At 46.3% G+C, this 17,854-nt stretch overlaps 1 protein-coding gene across 3 annotated transcripts in view; it reads right to left on the minus strand.

Moving 5' to 3' along the window:
• Window positions 1-6,322, minus strand: part of RTKN2 (rhotekin 2) — a 68,444-nt gene extending 62,122 nt beyond the window's left edge. Inside the window, exon 1 of one of the 3 annotated variants that reach the window (XM_075934886.1) lies at window positions 5,755-6,322. In XM_075934886.1, the coding sequence (XP_075791001.1) occupies window positions 5,755-5,808 (54 nt within the window). In that variant the 5' untranslated portion in view covers window positions 5,809-6,322. Of the gene's footprint in view, window positions 1-4,925; window positions 5,723-5,754 lie in introns of those variants that run through there. The other 2 variants (XM_075934887.1, XM_075934885.1) reach the window with 2 other exon arrangements.
• Between the last annotated feature and the right edge of the window lie 11,532 nt (window positions 6,323-17,854).

A 17,854-nucleotide genomic window follows, 5' to 3' on the forward strand; every position in this document is an offset into this window, starting at 1 on the left:
TGAACTTCAAAGCAATGGGATGCATTTGACTGAATGAGTGTGTTTCTATTAGAAGCAACTGCCTGGGTGCCCTGTAGAATACACAAAATATGTTAGCAAATAATTAAGATTTTGTGGCACAATTAACATATCTTTTTTAAAAGATTGAAAAGCCTTAAGATGCTTGCTTCTGGCAGCAAGCAACTGATTTCCCCTCAAAAAACATAGTATGAAGGGAGTCACCAGCTTCTTCTCACAACCCTGCAGAGGCTGGGTGTTTGGACAATCCCCTTTTTCAGTAAATTAGGCTGTGTCTAGACTACATCCCTTTGTCGGCAGAGGGATGTAAATGAGGCACTTTGAAAGTGCAAATGAAGCGGGGATTTAAATATCTCACACTTCATTTGCATATCACTTCATGGAGTTCTTTTGAACAAGCACCATTTTGAAAGTAAAACTGCGGTCTAGACGCAGTTCTTTCAAAAACAGCACGCTTTTACGAGAGATCCTATACTCCAGAGGTCTAGACACGGTTCTTTCAAAATGGCACTTGTTTGAAAGAGCGCCATGACACGATTATGCAAATTAAGTGTGGGATATTTAAATCCCCGCTTCATTTGCACTTTCGAAGTGCCTCATTTACATCCCTCTGCCGACAGAGGGATGTAGTCTAGACACAGCATTAGGCAACAGGCCACATTCAGTGGGGGGGGGGGAGGGGGGAAAGCAGGTTTCTCCCATTCCATTCTCTTTACTCTATCCCCACCAACATTGCAAATTCTGCTGTACAATGCCCTGAACTTGTGTCTGCTTGGGCAAGTCAGTGGAGATGGGCAAGGAGAAAGACACAAATTGCTAAGATATTTTGAAGAAAATTATGTTAAAAAAAATCTTTGCCTTAGGGTAGCCATTCTCAAGCTGTGGTGTGTGGCCTACTCCATTCAAGGGGTCCAAGGATAGTTCCCTCTAAGCAGACCCTCTAAGGTGTGCAAGTGGATAAGAATGAATGAAAGGCTATCCACCTAATTTTTTTTTTTTTTGCTTCTCACTTTTTTTGCTTCTCAATCCCCAACTGATTTTTCTGTCAGTGGCCCCCAACCCAAAATAAGTTCCCCACTTCTGCCATAAAGAAAGAAAACATTTAAACTTTGTGTGTTGGACGTAATATTTTACTTTGTTTAAAAATGAAGCCTGGCCAATGAGACCCCAATTAGGGCCCAACCCCCATCTGGCTGCAGTGTGATAATACTCCTGCACCCCACCCCACCCACACCAACCCTGAGTCCATCATACACCTGAACCCCCTGCTCTGGACTCTCATACCTCCATATCCCCAGACTCCTGCACCCCCACATTCCCAGCCCTCTGTATCTCCACATCTCAAGCTCCCTGCCATAACACTCCTGCACCTCCTACCTACCCCAACTTTGTGCCAAGTCGATCATATACCCAAACCCCCTGCCTTGAGCCCCTCATATACCCCAACCAAACTCCTGCAGCCCCACATCCCTACAGCCATAAGACTGACAGAAGACAGCCTGAATATGTGCATGAAGCTGGATTTGACCAATTATAATGTAAACTTCAAAGAAATGTGCAAAAAGATGCAGCAGAAGTCCCATTAAATAAAGCCGGTGAGTATGTTTCATTAATGCTATTATTAATCATGTCAATTATCAATAATATTAAGTTGTATATTTTCTGTTGTATATTGGGTTCTAGATATAGATCTTGTTATAGTAATTGAGTTAGGTCACTGGGGTCAGCCCAGATGGTTTGGGCTGGTTCTAGTTAGTTCTGGGTTATGCAATAAAATGAACACTTGCAACTACTCAACCTCTCTATGTTTCCACTGATTTCTACCTATACTGTGGAACTCCACACGACATAACATTTTCAGTAATGCAAATAGGCATTCTTATACGGCTTTTTGTTGACCACTTGTTCTGAATTATGATGTAGTTTGGCTCTTTGGTCTAAAAAGGTTGCCAACTCCACTCTAGAGGATAGGATGAATGAGAGAGTCAATTGACCTTGATTAGAGGAGTGATTCAGTGGCCTAATTTGGGAATCACTTGCGTTCCTTGTGTCTGCAAAGGATTTCTTGATCTCTTCTAAATCTTACAGAGCTTCCCTCGGAAAGTAATGGAATGCCATTAGAAGATTGGTAGACCACCATTTAATCGAAGTCTAAGTTTACCAATATTAGTCTTTTATTCAGAGAAGTTTCTCCATGTGTTAATTTCACCAGTTCAGTTCTGTCACTGATGGAGCATGGTCAGGGCTCCAGAGAGACACTGCTTTTTAAAACACTATATCATAAAGGCTTGCCTAAAAGGTGAAATAGCCCACAACAGGTATTCTGCAAAAGCTCCCCTGTGGGCACTTACTTCACACTAAGAGTGCCTGTGTGAAGTTTACCTTAATTCACTTTTAAAGTGAATTAAATTAAACTGTACAGAGGCATTTACTGCAGATGTGTCCACATGGGAAGCTATTACAGCATAACTACTACACTTTAAATTCATACCCTCACTTATTTCACAATAGCTTCTCCCTGTAGACAAGATCTAACTCTTCTCAAAGCAGGTTTCTCTTAAGATGCCACAAGTTCCCAGAGTCTTCTGCACATTTGTGGTTTCTAAGCATTACAGATTGATCCTCTCTAGTCCAGAATTCTCTGGCAACATCCATGGCCCGGCATTATTTTAGTTAGCTGGATGTCCACTTATCATGGATGTGGTCAAGCTTCCCGTGGTCTCAAAGTTTGTTCACAGGCACTAATCCTGGCTCTCAGTTTTCTGTGATGCTATTTAGCTTTAATTTATCCCTACACATCTTTTAAGAGCCCATCAGGCAGTGGAAGTGTTGGTAATGGTTGCCCATGGTTTGGCAAATTCGGCACTGGGCAGTTCACAAGAGTACCAAACTAGAGAGGTTCAACTTGTACTACTTCTGGTGCAAAATTGTAGAAATTTTCCCTGTTTTGACAGGGCTATGGAGTCTCACCAAAATAAAACAGTTATGGCTATGCATTATAAATATAACTTGATAATACTGATAAAGAATGACCAAGTCACTCTGAGCTACATCACAACATTTTTGGAGCATTTTGGAGCAAAAGCAATGGGCTTTTATTCCTTCATTGTGAGAAAGGCTTTTAAAATATTACATGTATAACCATTCCTGGAAAAAGCCATAGAAATCCGTTAGAATGGAGCAGTTAATTTACTAAGCTTTTAGTGGACAAAAAAGCATCTATGCCACAATAGCCTATACTGTAAATAGATGGGTTATGAGTATTTCAGCTTTTGGTTTAACCTGGAGTACAACATTGCCATCTTGCTGTTTAAACCAGTAAATAATGTATTAATCATTCATATGTTCTACAATTTAAAAGCGAATAATTTTCAAAAATGCATGTCGTTCATTGCAGTGGTTTTTCATATACCTTAGCATCTCTCCTACAGAATTTCATAATAAAATGATAAAACTAGTGTTTAATCTAGATGCTAGCACTCAATCATTTCTTTCCAACTATTTTTTTGTTCTGAAGCTTTTGTATTGAATTGCTAACTGTTTTTATGATAAAAATGTAGAGATGTAAACAACTAGTCAACTACAGTACTCGCATTTCCCCCCCCCCCCCTTTGCTGCCTCTATATCAGAGGCAGCAGGGTGCATGAAGCAGGAGTAAGTGCTGGGGGGGGGGGAGCCACTTTAAAAGCCGGTTCCCCAAGCACCATCTTTGTGGTCAATCTCTCACAAACACACACACACAGCCTCTGCAGAGTGAAGAGATAGGGGAGGCCACAGCAAGTCCAGGTGGCTCTTACTACATTTACACTGCAGAGCCACAATGGGGGTAGCTCTTGGACCCAGCACAAGCTGGGACAGAGCACCTTCCCTTATTAACTAATTGTGTAGTTGACACAAATGGTATCAACTGCATGATTAGCCAATTACCCACCTCTTAGCATCCTTAATAAAATGAAACATCATGGCTCTGAAAAAGACATTGTTCTGATTATTATTTTGCTTCCACCTCTTAGTGGTCTAATAATAGTGCCTTAAACCTACAAAGTGTTATTCATATGCATGCCACAAAGCACTTTACAAGTAGCACAAGTATGAGCTCCACTTTACAGATAGGGAAAAGGAGAGAGACCTTGCATGCAAGTCAAATCAACAGCACAACTGACAATAAAACCCGAGTCTTCTGATGCCATGTCCTGTGAATTGACTATCAGATCAGACTGCCTCCCCATTTGAGAGAATTCTTGAAGTACATAATATGGGATTCCTCAAAGGTGCATTGAATTAAATCAAGGTGATTTACATAGCCCCCCCCCCCCCAAAAAAAGTCACTGATTTAAATCAAGTTTCCCACTAGGGATGTAAAAAGCAATATGAAAACATAACTGTGTAACCTTTAAAATTCTAATGGTTAAATAATTACACATGCTGTGAGCTCTGCAGTATAAAGCTCCAGGGAAGGTTTCACTGTGGGTTCAGCAATATGTAGTGAAGACTCCCTGGGAGCAGGGCCAACTGCATGTAACCTGTGTACAGCCTGCTGCTCTCACCATTAAGGGTCAGGCTTACCAGTTAACCAGTTACATTCCTATTTCCCACTGATAGTGCTTCACAAATTTCTTGAAAGAATGGTGCAAATCTGATCACTAAAAATGTTAATTTACAACTCAGTGCACTATTTTACAATATCTATGAGAGTACACTTTGTGTAACTTTTTTAAAATAATTTGATTTTTATTAATTCTCATGATTTGTGTCAAGCTGCAGATGCAGCAGCAGGTTGCACCTCTTAAAACCAAAACTTTCTGGTCCAGCAACATTCATGGTCTGGAAGGACCATGGATGTTGCCGGACCAGAGAGCCCCAGCTGGCCAGATTTAGGGGTTGGTGGTGGTCCTGCCAGGGCTCACCAGTAGTCCCGCTGTGACTCCCCAGGGACAGGGTCCCCAGCCGCTGCTATTCCTGCTGGTGAGGCTCCCCGAACACTGGACTCCAAGATGCTCCCCAGCATCAGGTCTCTCTGGTCCAGAACATCCGAGCTCCTTCCAGACCATTGATGTTGCGGGACCAGAGTCCTGGAGTTAGGCGGTTTACTCTGCAGTGGATTCCAAGTAAAAGGCAGTCTCCTTCCGGCTGGGAGAACAGCAGCTAAGAAAAATTTTACTACGAGGCTTTACGGGTTTACGCAGACATAGAAGCGGATGAGGAATTGCTTTAAAGACTGAACACAAGTAAGACGATTACAGCTCAGAGGCGGCGCCGGTGGGATACCTCACTGACTCCAGCCCGCCTGAGCGCTCACCCCAGCTGGGGAAGCGCTGCTGTGGCTCGGCACTGGGGCATCCCGCCCCTAAGCGCACAGCCCGGGGAAGCGGGTGCCGCTGTGGGGGGGCGGGGGAAGAGTCCTCCCTTCCCGCTCGCTCGCTTCGCGGCCCCTGTAGGAGGCTCAGCCCGGCTGGGGAACTGAACCCTCCCTGGCCTGGGCCGGGACTCCCTCCTCGGAGCAGCACCCCGCTCCCGACTGTGCCCCTCCCCCATGCACACGGCGCCCGCAGCACCCTGGAAAACTAGCCCGGCGGCGGTTCCAGCTGTCGCCACGGAGCATGCTCAGTTCGAGAGCGCACGCTCAGCAGCAACTCCGGCGGCCCAGCCTCCCGCCGGGTGTGGGCCTGAGGGTGCCCGTACGCTCCTCGCGCACCTGCCCGGGATCAGGCTCGCGGATAAAGGGAAGCTACGCACCGGCTCCTGCTGTTCCCGGCCAACGGCCCAGGGTCCTCGGCAGCGCCGCATCATCCAGCCGCCGGCCCCAGCCTTCAAAACTCCCGCTCAGCCCCGCGGACCCGCCCCCTCTGCAGCGGAACCCCGCCCCCACAGCCGCTCCAGCCCCTACGTAGCTTGTCACGCGAGCGGCGCCCAGTGGCACTTGCCGCAGGCCCGTATCTGTTGCTATCACGCCCGTTAGAATTTGCTGCTCGGCTAGAACTGCGCATGCTCGGTGCCGCTGCTCGGCGAGGGGGAGGCCGGGAGTGACAGGTCCCCCGCGGGGCGCTGAGGAGCTTTTCTTCCCGCCTGCGGCGCGGGGCTGTGAGATGCCTCCCATGCCTAGCCACAGCCGCTCTTCCCCGTCCGAGCTGCCAAGGAGCCTCGGAAGTGCCCCCCTCTGTCGCACGTCGCTCCTCTGCGGGAGGGTGGGTCAGGCAGCAACGGCCCCACCGATGTCCGTAGCGATGGCGGGTAGCGGTTTGTGGCAGCAGCGGTTGCAAACTACACTGCTCCTGTTTGCACAGAATGAAGGGGCGTTCTTCAGGACCGCTCTGCAGCGCGGGGGCTCATCGAAGCAAGCTCCTTTGGAAGAGCGGCAGGGCAGGCAGCTGTGATGGGACCGTGCAAACGTGGGTTGAGTTTAGGGTTGCCACACCTGCCAACTTTCTGACCGGACAAAACAACATGTTTGCCCGGGTCCTTCTCTGAGGCCCCACCCCGCTCGCTCCATTTCCTCCGTTGCTCCCTCGCTTGCTCATTTTCACCTGGCTGGGAACGGTCCCTTTTGGCCCAGGTGTTCAGCTGAAAACCAGACACCTCGCCACCCTATGTGGGCTTCAAGAAAAAGTTAATATATATGTTTGTTCCTTAAAGCTAGTCCTAACGTCCTTTATACATGTGCACCTGGATTCTGCTAAAAGAATTTAAGAAAAATTAAAATCATACAAATTATTGGTTTTTTAACTTACCTGTCCTAAGCACCTCTTAAAAATGGAGCGTGTGGAATCAAATGATTGAGGATTCAGTGTTTTCTGAATGACCGGGGTGAATGGGAAGCGTTCCGAATGAAAATGTGAAGGTGGATTACAAATCCTTGGATACTGAGACCTAGAATGAAATGCTAATAAAAGTTTTATGAAGTCTAATAGGTATAGGAAAGGCAAGGATGCTAATATTTTGTATAATTTATTACAACAATTTATAAATGAGAACAAAATGTATCCCTTACTATGGTTAATATCTCTGGTGTTTTCAATAGGGATGTGAACAGGTAACTGGTTACCCAGTAAGCATCACCCGATCCAGGAGCAGCCCTCCAATGGGCCCACTGCGCCATGGGCTGGGGCAGGAGCCAGCATCCCTGTGAAGCTGAGAGCCTTGTGCGGGTCTAGGAAGCCATAGCCCTAGAGCTGGAAGTGTCAGCCCCATACTGAACCAGGAGGCTGCAGCCCCGCACAGGACAGCAGCCCAGCACAGGGCCAGCAGCTGGAAGCTCTGTGGAGCTGGCAGCTGTACAGGGCCAGGAGCAACTGCCTTGCTTGGGAGCAGGAAGCCACAGCCTCCCATAAAGCCAGCAGAGCCTGCAGGCAGGGGGCTGCTCCAGCTGAGATCCCACTTAATCAGTTAACTGATTAAATGGGATTTTACGTCTCTAGTTTTCAATGAAGTTCTGCATTTTCAGACTACTAGCAAATATATTAAGAATTTAATCATGCATCATAATACATTATGTTGAATACTTGGACAAAATTATTGAATCGTTCATTTACAATTTTGTAGTGTGTAACTAGGACAATCAATCAAAGTTGAAAAATGACCTATTTAAAGAGATTAATTTTCTTGACTCTCGTTTTCTTTACAATTCATTATCTTATTTTTTCTAAAATAGGTCAATACCAGTTCTTTCAGATTAATATTCTTTAAACAGACTGAAAACAGACAGCCATTCTTGATCTTTTAATGGTGGGAGTGCAGTGTGTAGTCTGTGTTCGAATTGAAGTAATACATCAATTTTAACGGTATTTTTGGGATGTCAGTTTTCCTTTTAATTATGCTAATTAATGTGATGATACTTCAATAATTGTGTTAATTCTGCTAGTTATATATATGGTGAAAAAATATACATGTAATTATTCATCATGTTTAACATAATGAGAAACCATCTCTGTCTTCTGTGCTTTTGCAGAGGCGGGTTTCTTTTACCAACTTAGAACTTGATGAAAAGCTTGTTTGGTTGGGATTCTAAGGGCTACATCTTTTTCTCATTTGAAACAAAAGACAGGACTATGCAGCACTTTAAAGACTAACAAGATGGTTTATTAGGTGATGAGCTTTCGTGGGCCAGCCACGCTTCGTCAGATCAATTTGTGGAAGAAAATTGGCACGACCATATATACCAAAGTGATACAATCAAAAAAAAGTGAACACATATAAAATTGACAAATCAGATTTTAGAACAGAGGGCGGGTGAGGGGGGAAGGTTAGTGTCTGTGAGGTAATGATATTAGGGGCGATAATTTGGGAAGCTATCTTTGTAATGGGTGAGATAATTAGCATTTTTGTTAAGGCCCATACGTAAAGTGTCAAATTTAAGCATGAATGACAGTTCTGAGGCTTCTCTTTGAAGTCTGGAGTTAAAATCTATTTGAAGCAATATGCATGTTTTAAGGTCATTGAGAGAATGGTCAGTCTGGTTAAAATGGCAAGCAACCGTTTTCTCTTTGTGAAAGAGCCTGATGTCTGTTTTATGTGCATTGATTCTTTGGCGAAGTGTCTGAGAAGTTTGTCCAATATATATATAGCAGACGGACACTCTTTTATCAGGCTCTTTCACAGAGAGAAAAGTGTCGCTTGCCATTTTAACAGTTCTTATAGGGAAAGTTATAAACGTAAACTTGTTTTATTAATTCTAGGTCTTCTAGTGAAAGCCATTAGTAGTATTAAGGAATATAATGGCCCAGTGCTCAAAACAATTATCTGTAAAAATGTTTTGTTTTTCCTTTAAGCCCAAACTGTGGTTTGTCTTACAAAGACATATGAGTACGCCACCTGGTGCTGGAATCAATCTTGAATTTGGTATTTTTTCATTCGGATGAGATGAATGGAACAGACTTCCAACCCTGGGAAAATTCTGTTTAAGGGATGGGAAGCAATCAATGCTTGTTTTTTCAACTGGCTTTTGAAACTGCCTCCCCACCCTAAGAGGATATATAAGAAGCGGTTAGACCCAAGAGGGAGAAAAGGTCAACTCTGACTTGAAGGATTTTGCCTGGAAAAAGGACTAGGATGAGAAATATGCTTTGTAAAAATTTCTATAGTTCCAAGACAATGTCAGTTAAATGTGTAGAGCTGCAGGCATGATCCCCTTTATGCTATATACAGAATCATATTGCAGGGCCCTTTAAAACTGGAATTTGACAAACAAATTGTGCCTCACAGGCATTTTAATTAACAATGTAAAATTCTAGGAAGGCTTTCTACACTGCAGGGAAAAAACTGTTTCAGAGTTGTTAAAGCAGCTAATGGTAAATGGCGTAACTTGTCCTTGCAATGATTTATCACCCCCACACACCCACATTATTTTTGGAAGAACCATTTGGTATACTCTTAAGACAGCCATTCTGTTAAACTCTGTAGTACTGCTGGAAGCACGTGCTCCTGGGAAACTTGAATAAAGGTTGATTTGTTCTGAGGGATGGCTTGTAAATCAAGAGTTGTGAAACATATGGAGCCACTGTTGGGTTGCAGATGCATGGTGTTGTATTTGCATTGCAAGTCTGAGGTGTTCCAATTAGGGATGTTCCAATTAGATTAATCAACTAATCAAATAGTTGATGGACTATATGATTAGTCGATAAGAGCAATTCTGCTTTGAAATGTAGCAAGAGCCCATCCACGGAACTGGAGCTGGGGGCAACCAGCTTTTAAGTCGTCTCCCCCCAGCACTCCCTCTTTCCCCCCACCTTGCTGCCTCTTTCTGATAGAGGCACCAAGTGGGAGGGGAGGGGAGAGCAACTGGTCAATTAGTCACTTACATCCCTAGTTCTAATAAGTGGTTTTGGTTTTGTATTGCATGGTCTTGTGCGCAGGTAGAAAGATTCCAACTTAGAACTTTGTTATATGTTCAAATAGTATCTAACACAGTGGGCACATGGCCTCCAGGTGTTACCAAAGGGAAAAATAATAATTAGAATGTTGTATGGATTGGAATCATATTACTGATTATGCGGTATCTTACTCTGTCTAACAGTTTGGGATGGAACTAAAAATCTCTTCCCTTGTGGGCCATTTTTCAAATCAGTTCTTAGAAGTTATTTATAATAACGGAAATGCCCTCCAAAATATTCTGCCAAGTTTGTGGTTTAGTATTAAAATATGTAAAGGATGTAAATTAAGTAAATGGATCTTTTTTGCCTAAACCAACAGAGCCCTGCAATATAAATTATTTAAATGTGTGGGAAAAAGAGGTGGCCTCTCACAGTGGATGAAATCAATCCAGCATTCTACAGCTAGGTCATATAAAGGGGCTGTGCTGTGAACTAACATAGGGCCTTCTGCATCCTGAGTGGATTTCTCCTTTGACTCCAAATATGCCAGCACAATATGCCTGCTTAGGTCTTTTAGAGCAGTAGTTGCCAAAGGTTTCACGAAAGAGACTCTCAAACTCTGTTTCTTTGTCGAGTAGTGTCCCCGAGGGTGCTCCACTCGAGGTGCTGGGCTCGTCCCGGCGCCGCAAACCGGAGAATTTTCACTAGCAGTAGCCCTACCGGACCGCGCATGTGCGAGTGCTGCCTCGCGCCTCTCAGCTGAGCGTGATCCAGTCTTGTCAGTTTCCTTCTAGATAGGAAGGAGTTAGGATATGCTCCCCCTCCTCTCGGAGGAGAAAGGGAGATTAGGGTATGTCTACACTACAGAGTTAGTTCGAACTAATGGACGTTAGTTCGAACTAACTTTCATAGGCGCTACACTAGCGCTCCGCTAGTTCGAACTTAATTCGAACTAGCGGAGCGCTTAGTTCGAACTAGGAAAACCTCATTTTACGAGGATTAAGCCTAGTTCGAACTAGCTAGTTCGAATTAAGGGGTGTGTAGCCCCTTAATTCGAACTAGTGGGAGGCTAGGCCTTCCCAGGTTTCCCTGGTGGCCACTCTGGCCAACACCAGGGAAACTCTATTGCCCCCCTCCCGGCTCCGGACCCCTTAAAGGGGCTGGCTACAGTGCCCGTGCCAGGTGCAAGCCTGCCAGCACCCAGCCAGCAGACCCTGCACCTGGCACGGCTCGAGCCAGCCACCCGATGCCCCCCAGCCCTCCCCCTCTTCCCGGGACCAGGCTGGCGGCTCCCGGGAGCTTGCCCGGGACCGCAAGAGGCAGGCACCCGCCTGGGCTAGTGCGGACATCGTGGACCTTGTCCACGATCTCTGCACTAGGCACAGGAAAGTGGCCATCTAGGGCAGAAGAGCTGCCAGCCTGGCCACCCAGGAGCAGGTGTGCATGAAAATCAAGGGGGTCCACTGAGACCCCCGACCCTGAGCCCTGAGCTTACAATGGCCATCCTGGGTCAGACCAAAGGTCCATCTAGCCCAGTAGCCTGTCTGCCGACAGCGGCCAACACTAGGGACCCTGGAGGGGATGGACCGAAGACAGTGACCAAGCCATTTGTCTCGTGCCATCCCTCTCCAGCCTTCCCCAAACCTTGGGCAGGGACACCACTCCTACCCCCGGCTAATAGCACTCCATGGACCCAACCTCCATCACTTGATTTCACGTCCCTTTAAACTCTGTTCTAGTTGTAGCCTTCACAGCCTCCTGCAGCAAGGAGTTCCACAGGTTGACTCTTTGCTTTGTGAAGAACAACTTTCTCTTACTAGTTTAAAGCCTGCTACCCATTCCTTTCGTTTGGTGTCCTCTAGTCCTTCTATTATGGGAACTAATGAAGAACTTTTCTGTATGCACCCTCTCCACCCAACTCCTGCTTTTAGAGACCTCTATCCTGTCCCCCCTCCGTCTCCTCTTTTCTAAGCTGAAAAGTCCCAGTCTCTTTAGCCTCTCTTCATATGGGACCTGTTCCCAACCCCTGATCATTGTAGTTGCCCTCCCCTCTCGCACCCTCTCTCTTCCCCTCTCCCACCTCCTTTTCCCAGTCTCCCCTAGTTTTGTTCAATAAAGACAGATTCCATTTTTTAACACAATTGTCCTTTATTTTGTACATCAAGAAAAGGGGCTAGGGAAGGGTAAGTGGAAGGAGGTGAGGGAGTAATGGGGTACATGCCCCCAATGGGGAGGACTGGGCTGGCTCTGCGGGCTTTTAGGGTGGAACCTCTCCTGCAGCCCCCCGATTGCTCCCTCTCCCCAGATGGCAGCCTGCGGCAAGTGCAGCCGGTCTGATGGCCGAGTGCTGTGATGTGCCCAGTGTGGGCACTCCGGGCACTCCAAGCGAGGACTGGTTTTCAAGCGGGGCACCCCTGAGAACTGTCTGTCCGGGGTGGGGTTCGGGTCCCTTTAAGCGCATCCCTCGGCTAGCTTGAGACAGCAGCTCCATGCTCTAAGTCCTCCTCTGATGCCCTGCCGGCACTGCTTCCGGCCATCCTTAAGCCCGGTTCAGGGTCCACTTTATGTGGACATGCTAGTTCGAATTAGCAAAACGCTAATTCGAACTAGTTTTTAGCTCTAGACGCGTTAGTTCGAATTAGCTTAGTTCGAATTAACTAATTCGAACTAAGCTAATTGTTCTTGTTCTCTCACAGGGTATGTCTACACTACCACCCTAGTTCTCTACACTACCACCGAAGTTGCAAATGAAGCCCGGGATTTAAATATCCCAGGCTTCATTTGCATCTTGCCGGGTGCTGCCATTTTTAAAGCCCCGGTAGTTCGGACTCTGTGCCCGTGGCTACCGGGAGGTGTGAGGTTGGGGGCAGGGAGCTGGCCAGGGAAGATGTGGGCAGGGTGGGAGAAGCGGCCACTGGAAGGAGGGCTGGACTCAGGCAGCGGGGCTGGCCAAGGGAGATTGGAAGGAGAAGCAGGGTAGAACTGGCTGCCTGGGAGGGGGTTGAGGGAAGTGGGGCTGGCCAGAGGCGTAGCAAAGGGAGCAGGGGGGAGGAATGAATCGGCCTGCAGGGAGTGGGACTTACCCGACCACATCCCCCCCTCCCCCTCTCCCACCCACAAAGCATGAGTTAGTCCGGCACAGGGATTGCTCTGTTCCCCCTCCCCCCCCACACACACCCCTCGAGTCGTTGTGAACTATCTGGCTGGTAGACACACTCATGCAGCCTGAGCACATTTACCAGCCAGGCAGTTGGAAACTACAAACTGATACATCTAGTAATAATACAACTTACCTACTGAAAAAATACCAGACATGTTATATATCTGGTATTTTCTCAGTTTGTTTTTCATGTGTTTATATTTTTGGGCTGCAAAAAGCAGAACTGAAAAAAAAGGGTTCCAATTAAAGTAAAAAGTTTGGGAAATCCTGGTCTAACCAGCTTTCTGTCTGTCTTACAGCCCATTTATCCAATCCATATTCCTTAACTTGCTGGCAAGAATATTGTGGGTGACCATATGAAAAGATTTGCTAAAGCTGGCACTGGGAGATTTGGGAGGACCAGAAACAACTTATTTGAATATTCATCATTTGATTAATGAATATGCAAATGAACATTATTTGTCCTCCAAAAGTTCGTGAATGGATTTACTGGTCCCCGTGTCAAAAAATTTGGGAACCCCTGACCTACACAATCTTCAGCATTGGCTATTCATTGTGTACGCACCCGGGGAGCACAGCACAGGCAGGACAGTTTCTATTCCCAAACATGTCCGGACTTCGCAGGCATGATGGGACGACCCCAAGAACATGTTAATAGGGGTCCCTTTTCATGGCCAGAAGCCATCATTGCACATCATGATGGATGCCTCCCTGCTCGGCTGGGGCGCCCATCTGCAGGATCACCAAGCTCAGGAGCTCTGGATGCCCCAAGAATCACTGCAACACATAAACTTCCTCGAGCTGCGAGCATTTTTCAGTGCTTGCAAGCATTTCCTCCACATCATTTGAGGTCGTTCAATACAGATTCTCACCGACAACATATGCACGGTGTATTATGTCAACAGACAAGGAGGCACACGTTCACGCCCCCTTTGCGCAGATGCCATGCGCCTGTGGAATTGGGCAATTCGGCACAGTGTCACCCTGACTGCAGCATACCTTCCCGGCAAGGACAATGTGATTGCCGATACCCTCAGCAGGCAATTCTTCTCCCAACATGAATGGGAGTTACACACCGAAGTCGTTCACAACCTCTTTCAACTTTGGGGCTTCCCCAGCATAGACTTCTTTGCCACTTGCTACAACAGGAAGTGCCACCAGTTTTGCTCACGAGCGGGCGTAGGCGCAGGCTCCTTGGGGGATGCCTTCCTGCTAGACTGGAGTCACCACTAATTGCTCTATGCCTTTCCTCCTCTCCCACTCATCCCAAGAGTTCTGGAGAAAATAGCGTCGGAGGGTGCAACAGTAATTTTGACAGCGTCTTTCTGGCCCCTACAGATGTGACTAACACAATTATCGAGAATGTCGGTTGCCAAGCCACGACGTCTACCGCAGCTATTCAGTTTACTATCTCAACAGCACGGCGCAATGATCCACCCATGTATCGAGCACATACACCTGACGGCATGGCTCCTAGCTGGCTCCAAGCGTCCGAGTTAATCTGTTTTCAGGAGGTGAAACACGTGCTGATTAACAATAGGTGACTTATCACGCACAAGACTTACCTCCAGAAGTGGTACCGCTTTCAGTCATGGTTCAGTTCTTTCCCCCATCCCAGAATGAGCTGTATTTACATATCAACAGTTAATTGTCTTGCATAGCTAAACAACTTCAGCTGGCTGCATTGCAAGTTGTCCTTCAGAACCCTGGCTTACGCTACGAAATAACTTATTTTGAAATAACTAGGTAGTGTAGACATAGCATCAGAGTATTGTAAGGCACTGCCTCCTGCCCAGTAGAAATCTGGCACTGGAGACAATCAAGGGCTGCATCTTAAAACCCATCGAAAATAACAGCATTATTAGTAGATGCATAGAAAAGTGTGTAGTAAGATGTTTCCAAACCTCCCCTCCTTCGGACTCTCTCTCCCTTCCTTGCTACCTTCTCTTTTGTGTTATTAGTGGGTGTGACAGATTGGGGAAGGAAAGCTTTCACAGGATCAAAATTCCTGCACCTAAATGCAGGAATGAATGCACTAAATGAATGATATTAATGAATCTTTGAAACTACAAGTTAACTAAGAAAGGCCTTTTCTTTATAATAACATGGAGAAAAGGAAGGCATGAACCACAATAAAATGGTGTATTTAAAAGGACAGAGTGCTTATTAGTGCCTAAATATCTCTGGGTATGTCTACGCTACAGCGCTAATTCGAACTAACTTATTTCAAAATAAGCTAATTCGAAATATCGCATCTAGACCCAAAAACTAATTCGAATTAGCGTTTTGCTAATTCAAAATAGCGCGTCCACACTGATTGGACGCTGGGTCGCATTTAAGGCCAGCTGAAATTGGTTCCAGCAGGGCATCAGGTCAGTAGTTGCTTTGTGTGGCTGCTGTCTGAGGCTATCTGAGGCTCGTGCTTAAAGAGACCCCCCTGGACAGCCAGTTCTCAGCTTTTCTGCGTGTTTGCCTACCTCACCGAGGGACAGCAAAGCGTTTTCCTCTCTGCCTGCCTGTTTCTCACAAGGTGAGTAACTCTCTCTTCTTCATCGAGTAGTGTCCCTGAGGGTGCTCTACTCAAGGTGAGTACACAGCAGTGGTCCAATGGTAGATGTGTGCTTCTCATTGCCTCTGCGCTGTAAACAAAACAGCCTGGACAACCGCTGAGTATGTTCAGTCTTCAGTATGTTCATGAGGGCATAATGTCTAGCGAAGGTGAGAGTAGACAACCAGGTTGCTGCACGGCATATGTCCTGCAATGGTACACCCCGAAGGTAGGCAGTGGATGTCGCCACGCCTCTGGTAGAATGGGCACGCAGTCGGCACGGAAGAGGTTTGTTGCGTAGGACGTAATACCGTGTGATGCAAGCGACGATCTGGCTGGAGATGCGCAGTGCAGAGAGCTGTTTGCCCTTGGAGCACTCAGCTGTAGACAGGAAAAGTCACTGAGACTTCCTAAAGACCCATGTTCTGCCGAGGTAAAAGGCCAGCGCTCATCTGACATCTAAGGTGTGCAGGTATGACTCTTCCAGTGAGGAATGAGGCTTTGGGTAGAATATTGGTAGGCTTATGGGTTCATTTATACGAAAAGCAGAGTTGACCTTCGGTAGAAAGGCTGGGTGTACATGAAGTACCGCACCATGGCTGGAGAATAGTGTGTATGGTGGGTCAGCTGAAAGAGCCACTAATTCACTTACTCGGCGCGCCAACGTAATGGCAAGTAGGAATGCCACCTTCATCGTGAGCATCCATAGATCACACGTTGCAAGTGGTTCAAATGGGGGGCGAGTCAGATTGTCCAATACTAAAGGCAAGTCCCAAGGCTCCGATGGGATCCTGTGAGCCGGATATAGATTGTCGAGCCCCTTCAAAAATCTTTTGGTGAGGGGATGTGCACATACTGCATGGTCATTGACAGGAAGATGGAAGGCTGAAATTGCTGCTAAATGCACTCTGAGGGAAGAAATCGCCAACCCCGCTGTCTTTAGGTGTCTTTTGGGCACCGAAAGAGGATCGAGATCCCTCACCAAGCACCATGGGGGAAAGAATCCAGGGTGTGGTTATGTAAATCCAATTCAGCCAGGACTGATGGAGGATCAGCTGTTGGAATGGAATGTGATGTATTGTAACTAATTTGGGCTGTTGCAGGGTCACAAACCATGCTATCCCTAAATGTAGGAACTGTAAAATATGACACCAGTGCTTGCAGGAGAGACACCATCACTGTAAGTGGTCTCAGATAAAGAAGCCTCCCTCTTCCAGAGTTGAGTGTACTGGGTTGGGGGAAAGGGTTTGAGTTAGCCTGCTTCATGCCCGCCAGGTGTGAGCTGTAAGACTGGTTCAACCTGTTTCTTTCCCCCCCTGTTCTAAGGATAGATCTAAAGCAGATTCCATCAGGAGTCTTTTTGCTATTCTAGTGGAAGCTGGAATCTTTTACCAGCCTAGGTGGTAGCTAAGGAGTTGAAATCATTAAGAGCTGAAAGTACTCTGGCAGCAATGGGCATCTATATAGTGGATTGTACTCATCTTTTGGGGGCACATACCTTTAGCTAGATCTGCAATAGGTAACTTATCTGTTTGAATTTTAACTTGCTGAACTGATTTAACCAAAAACTGCTCATTGCACCCACTCTAGCCATACTGCTTCAGTTTAAGAAAAATTACAGGTTTGTCCTGCACCCATCAGACAGCTATTCGAACCCTTTTCACACTACAGTGCCCTCTTACATGTGTATGGAGTACAATTCATATCAGTGGGTCACTTCTGCTCTACCACCAGGGGTGCTTTACAGTGGATTGCCGAGGTAGCTCCCACCTGGACCACTCACAAACCGCCTTCAGCATGCAAGCTACACCCTGCATCCTGCCAGTTACACCCTGGCCCTCCCCAGCCTGGGTTATATGACAAGGTGACCCAACACACCTCGATTCCTGGATTGAACCCCAGAAATATATGTCCTGTACTGCACAACCTTCTCCTGGTCAGTACAAATGTTTTAAGCCTATTATTCCTTTAAGGGAATAATATACCATCTTGTTATACTAAATAGAGTTACCCAGACACTTCAACTTGAACACTCTGGATTAGATAAACAGTAAAACAAGTTACTAATTACAAAGAGAAACTTTCAGTGAGTACAAGTAGTGAGGCATAAAAGTCAGAAATGGTTTTAAGAAAAATAGACACAATCCTTACTAGTGCCTAACTTAAATTATGGCCTGGTCTATACATGGGCTACATCTACACTGCAGGCTTCTTGCACAAGAACTGTTTTGCGGAAGAGTTCTTCTGCAAAAGGTCTTCCACAAGAGCGCATCCACACTGCCATGTGCTTTTGTCCAAGTAATGTACTTTTGCGCAAGAGCG

Source organism: Pelodiscus sinensis, chromosome 8 (genome assembly GCF_049634645.1).
Source record: "Pelodiscus sinensis isolate JC-2024 chromosome 8, ASM4963464v1, whole genome shotgun sequence".
Lineage (NCBI taxonomy): Eukaryota > Metazoa > Chordata > Testudines > Trionychidae > Pelodiscus > Pelodiscus sinensis.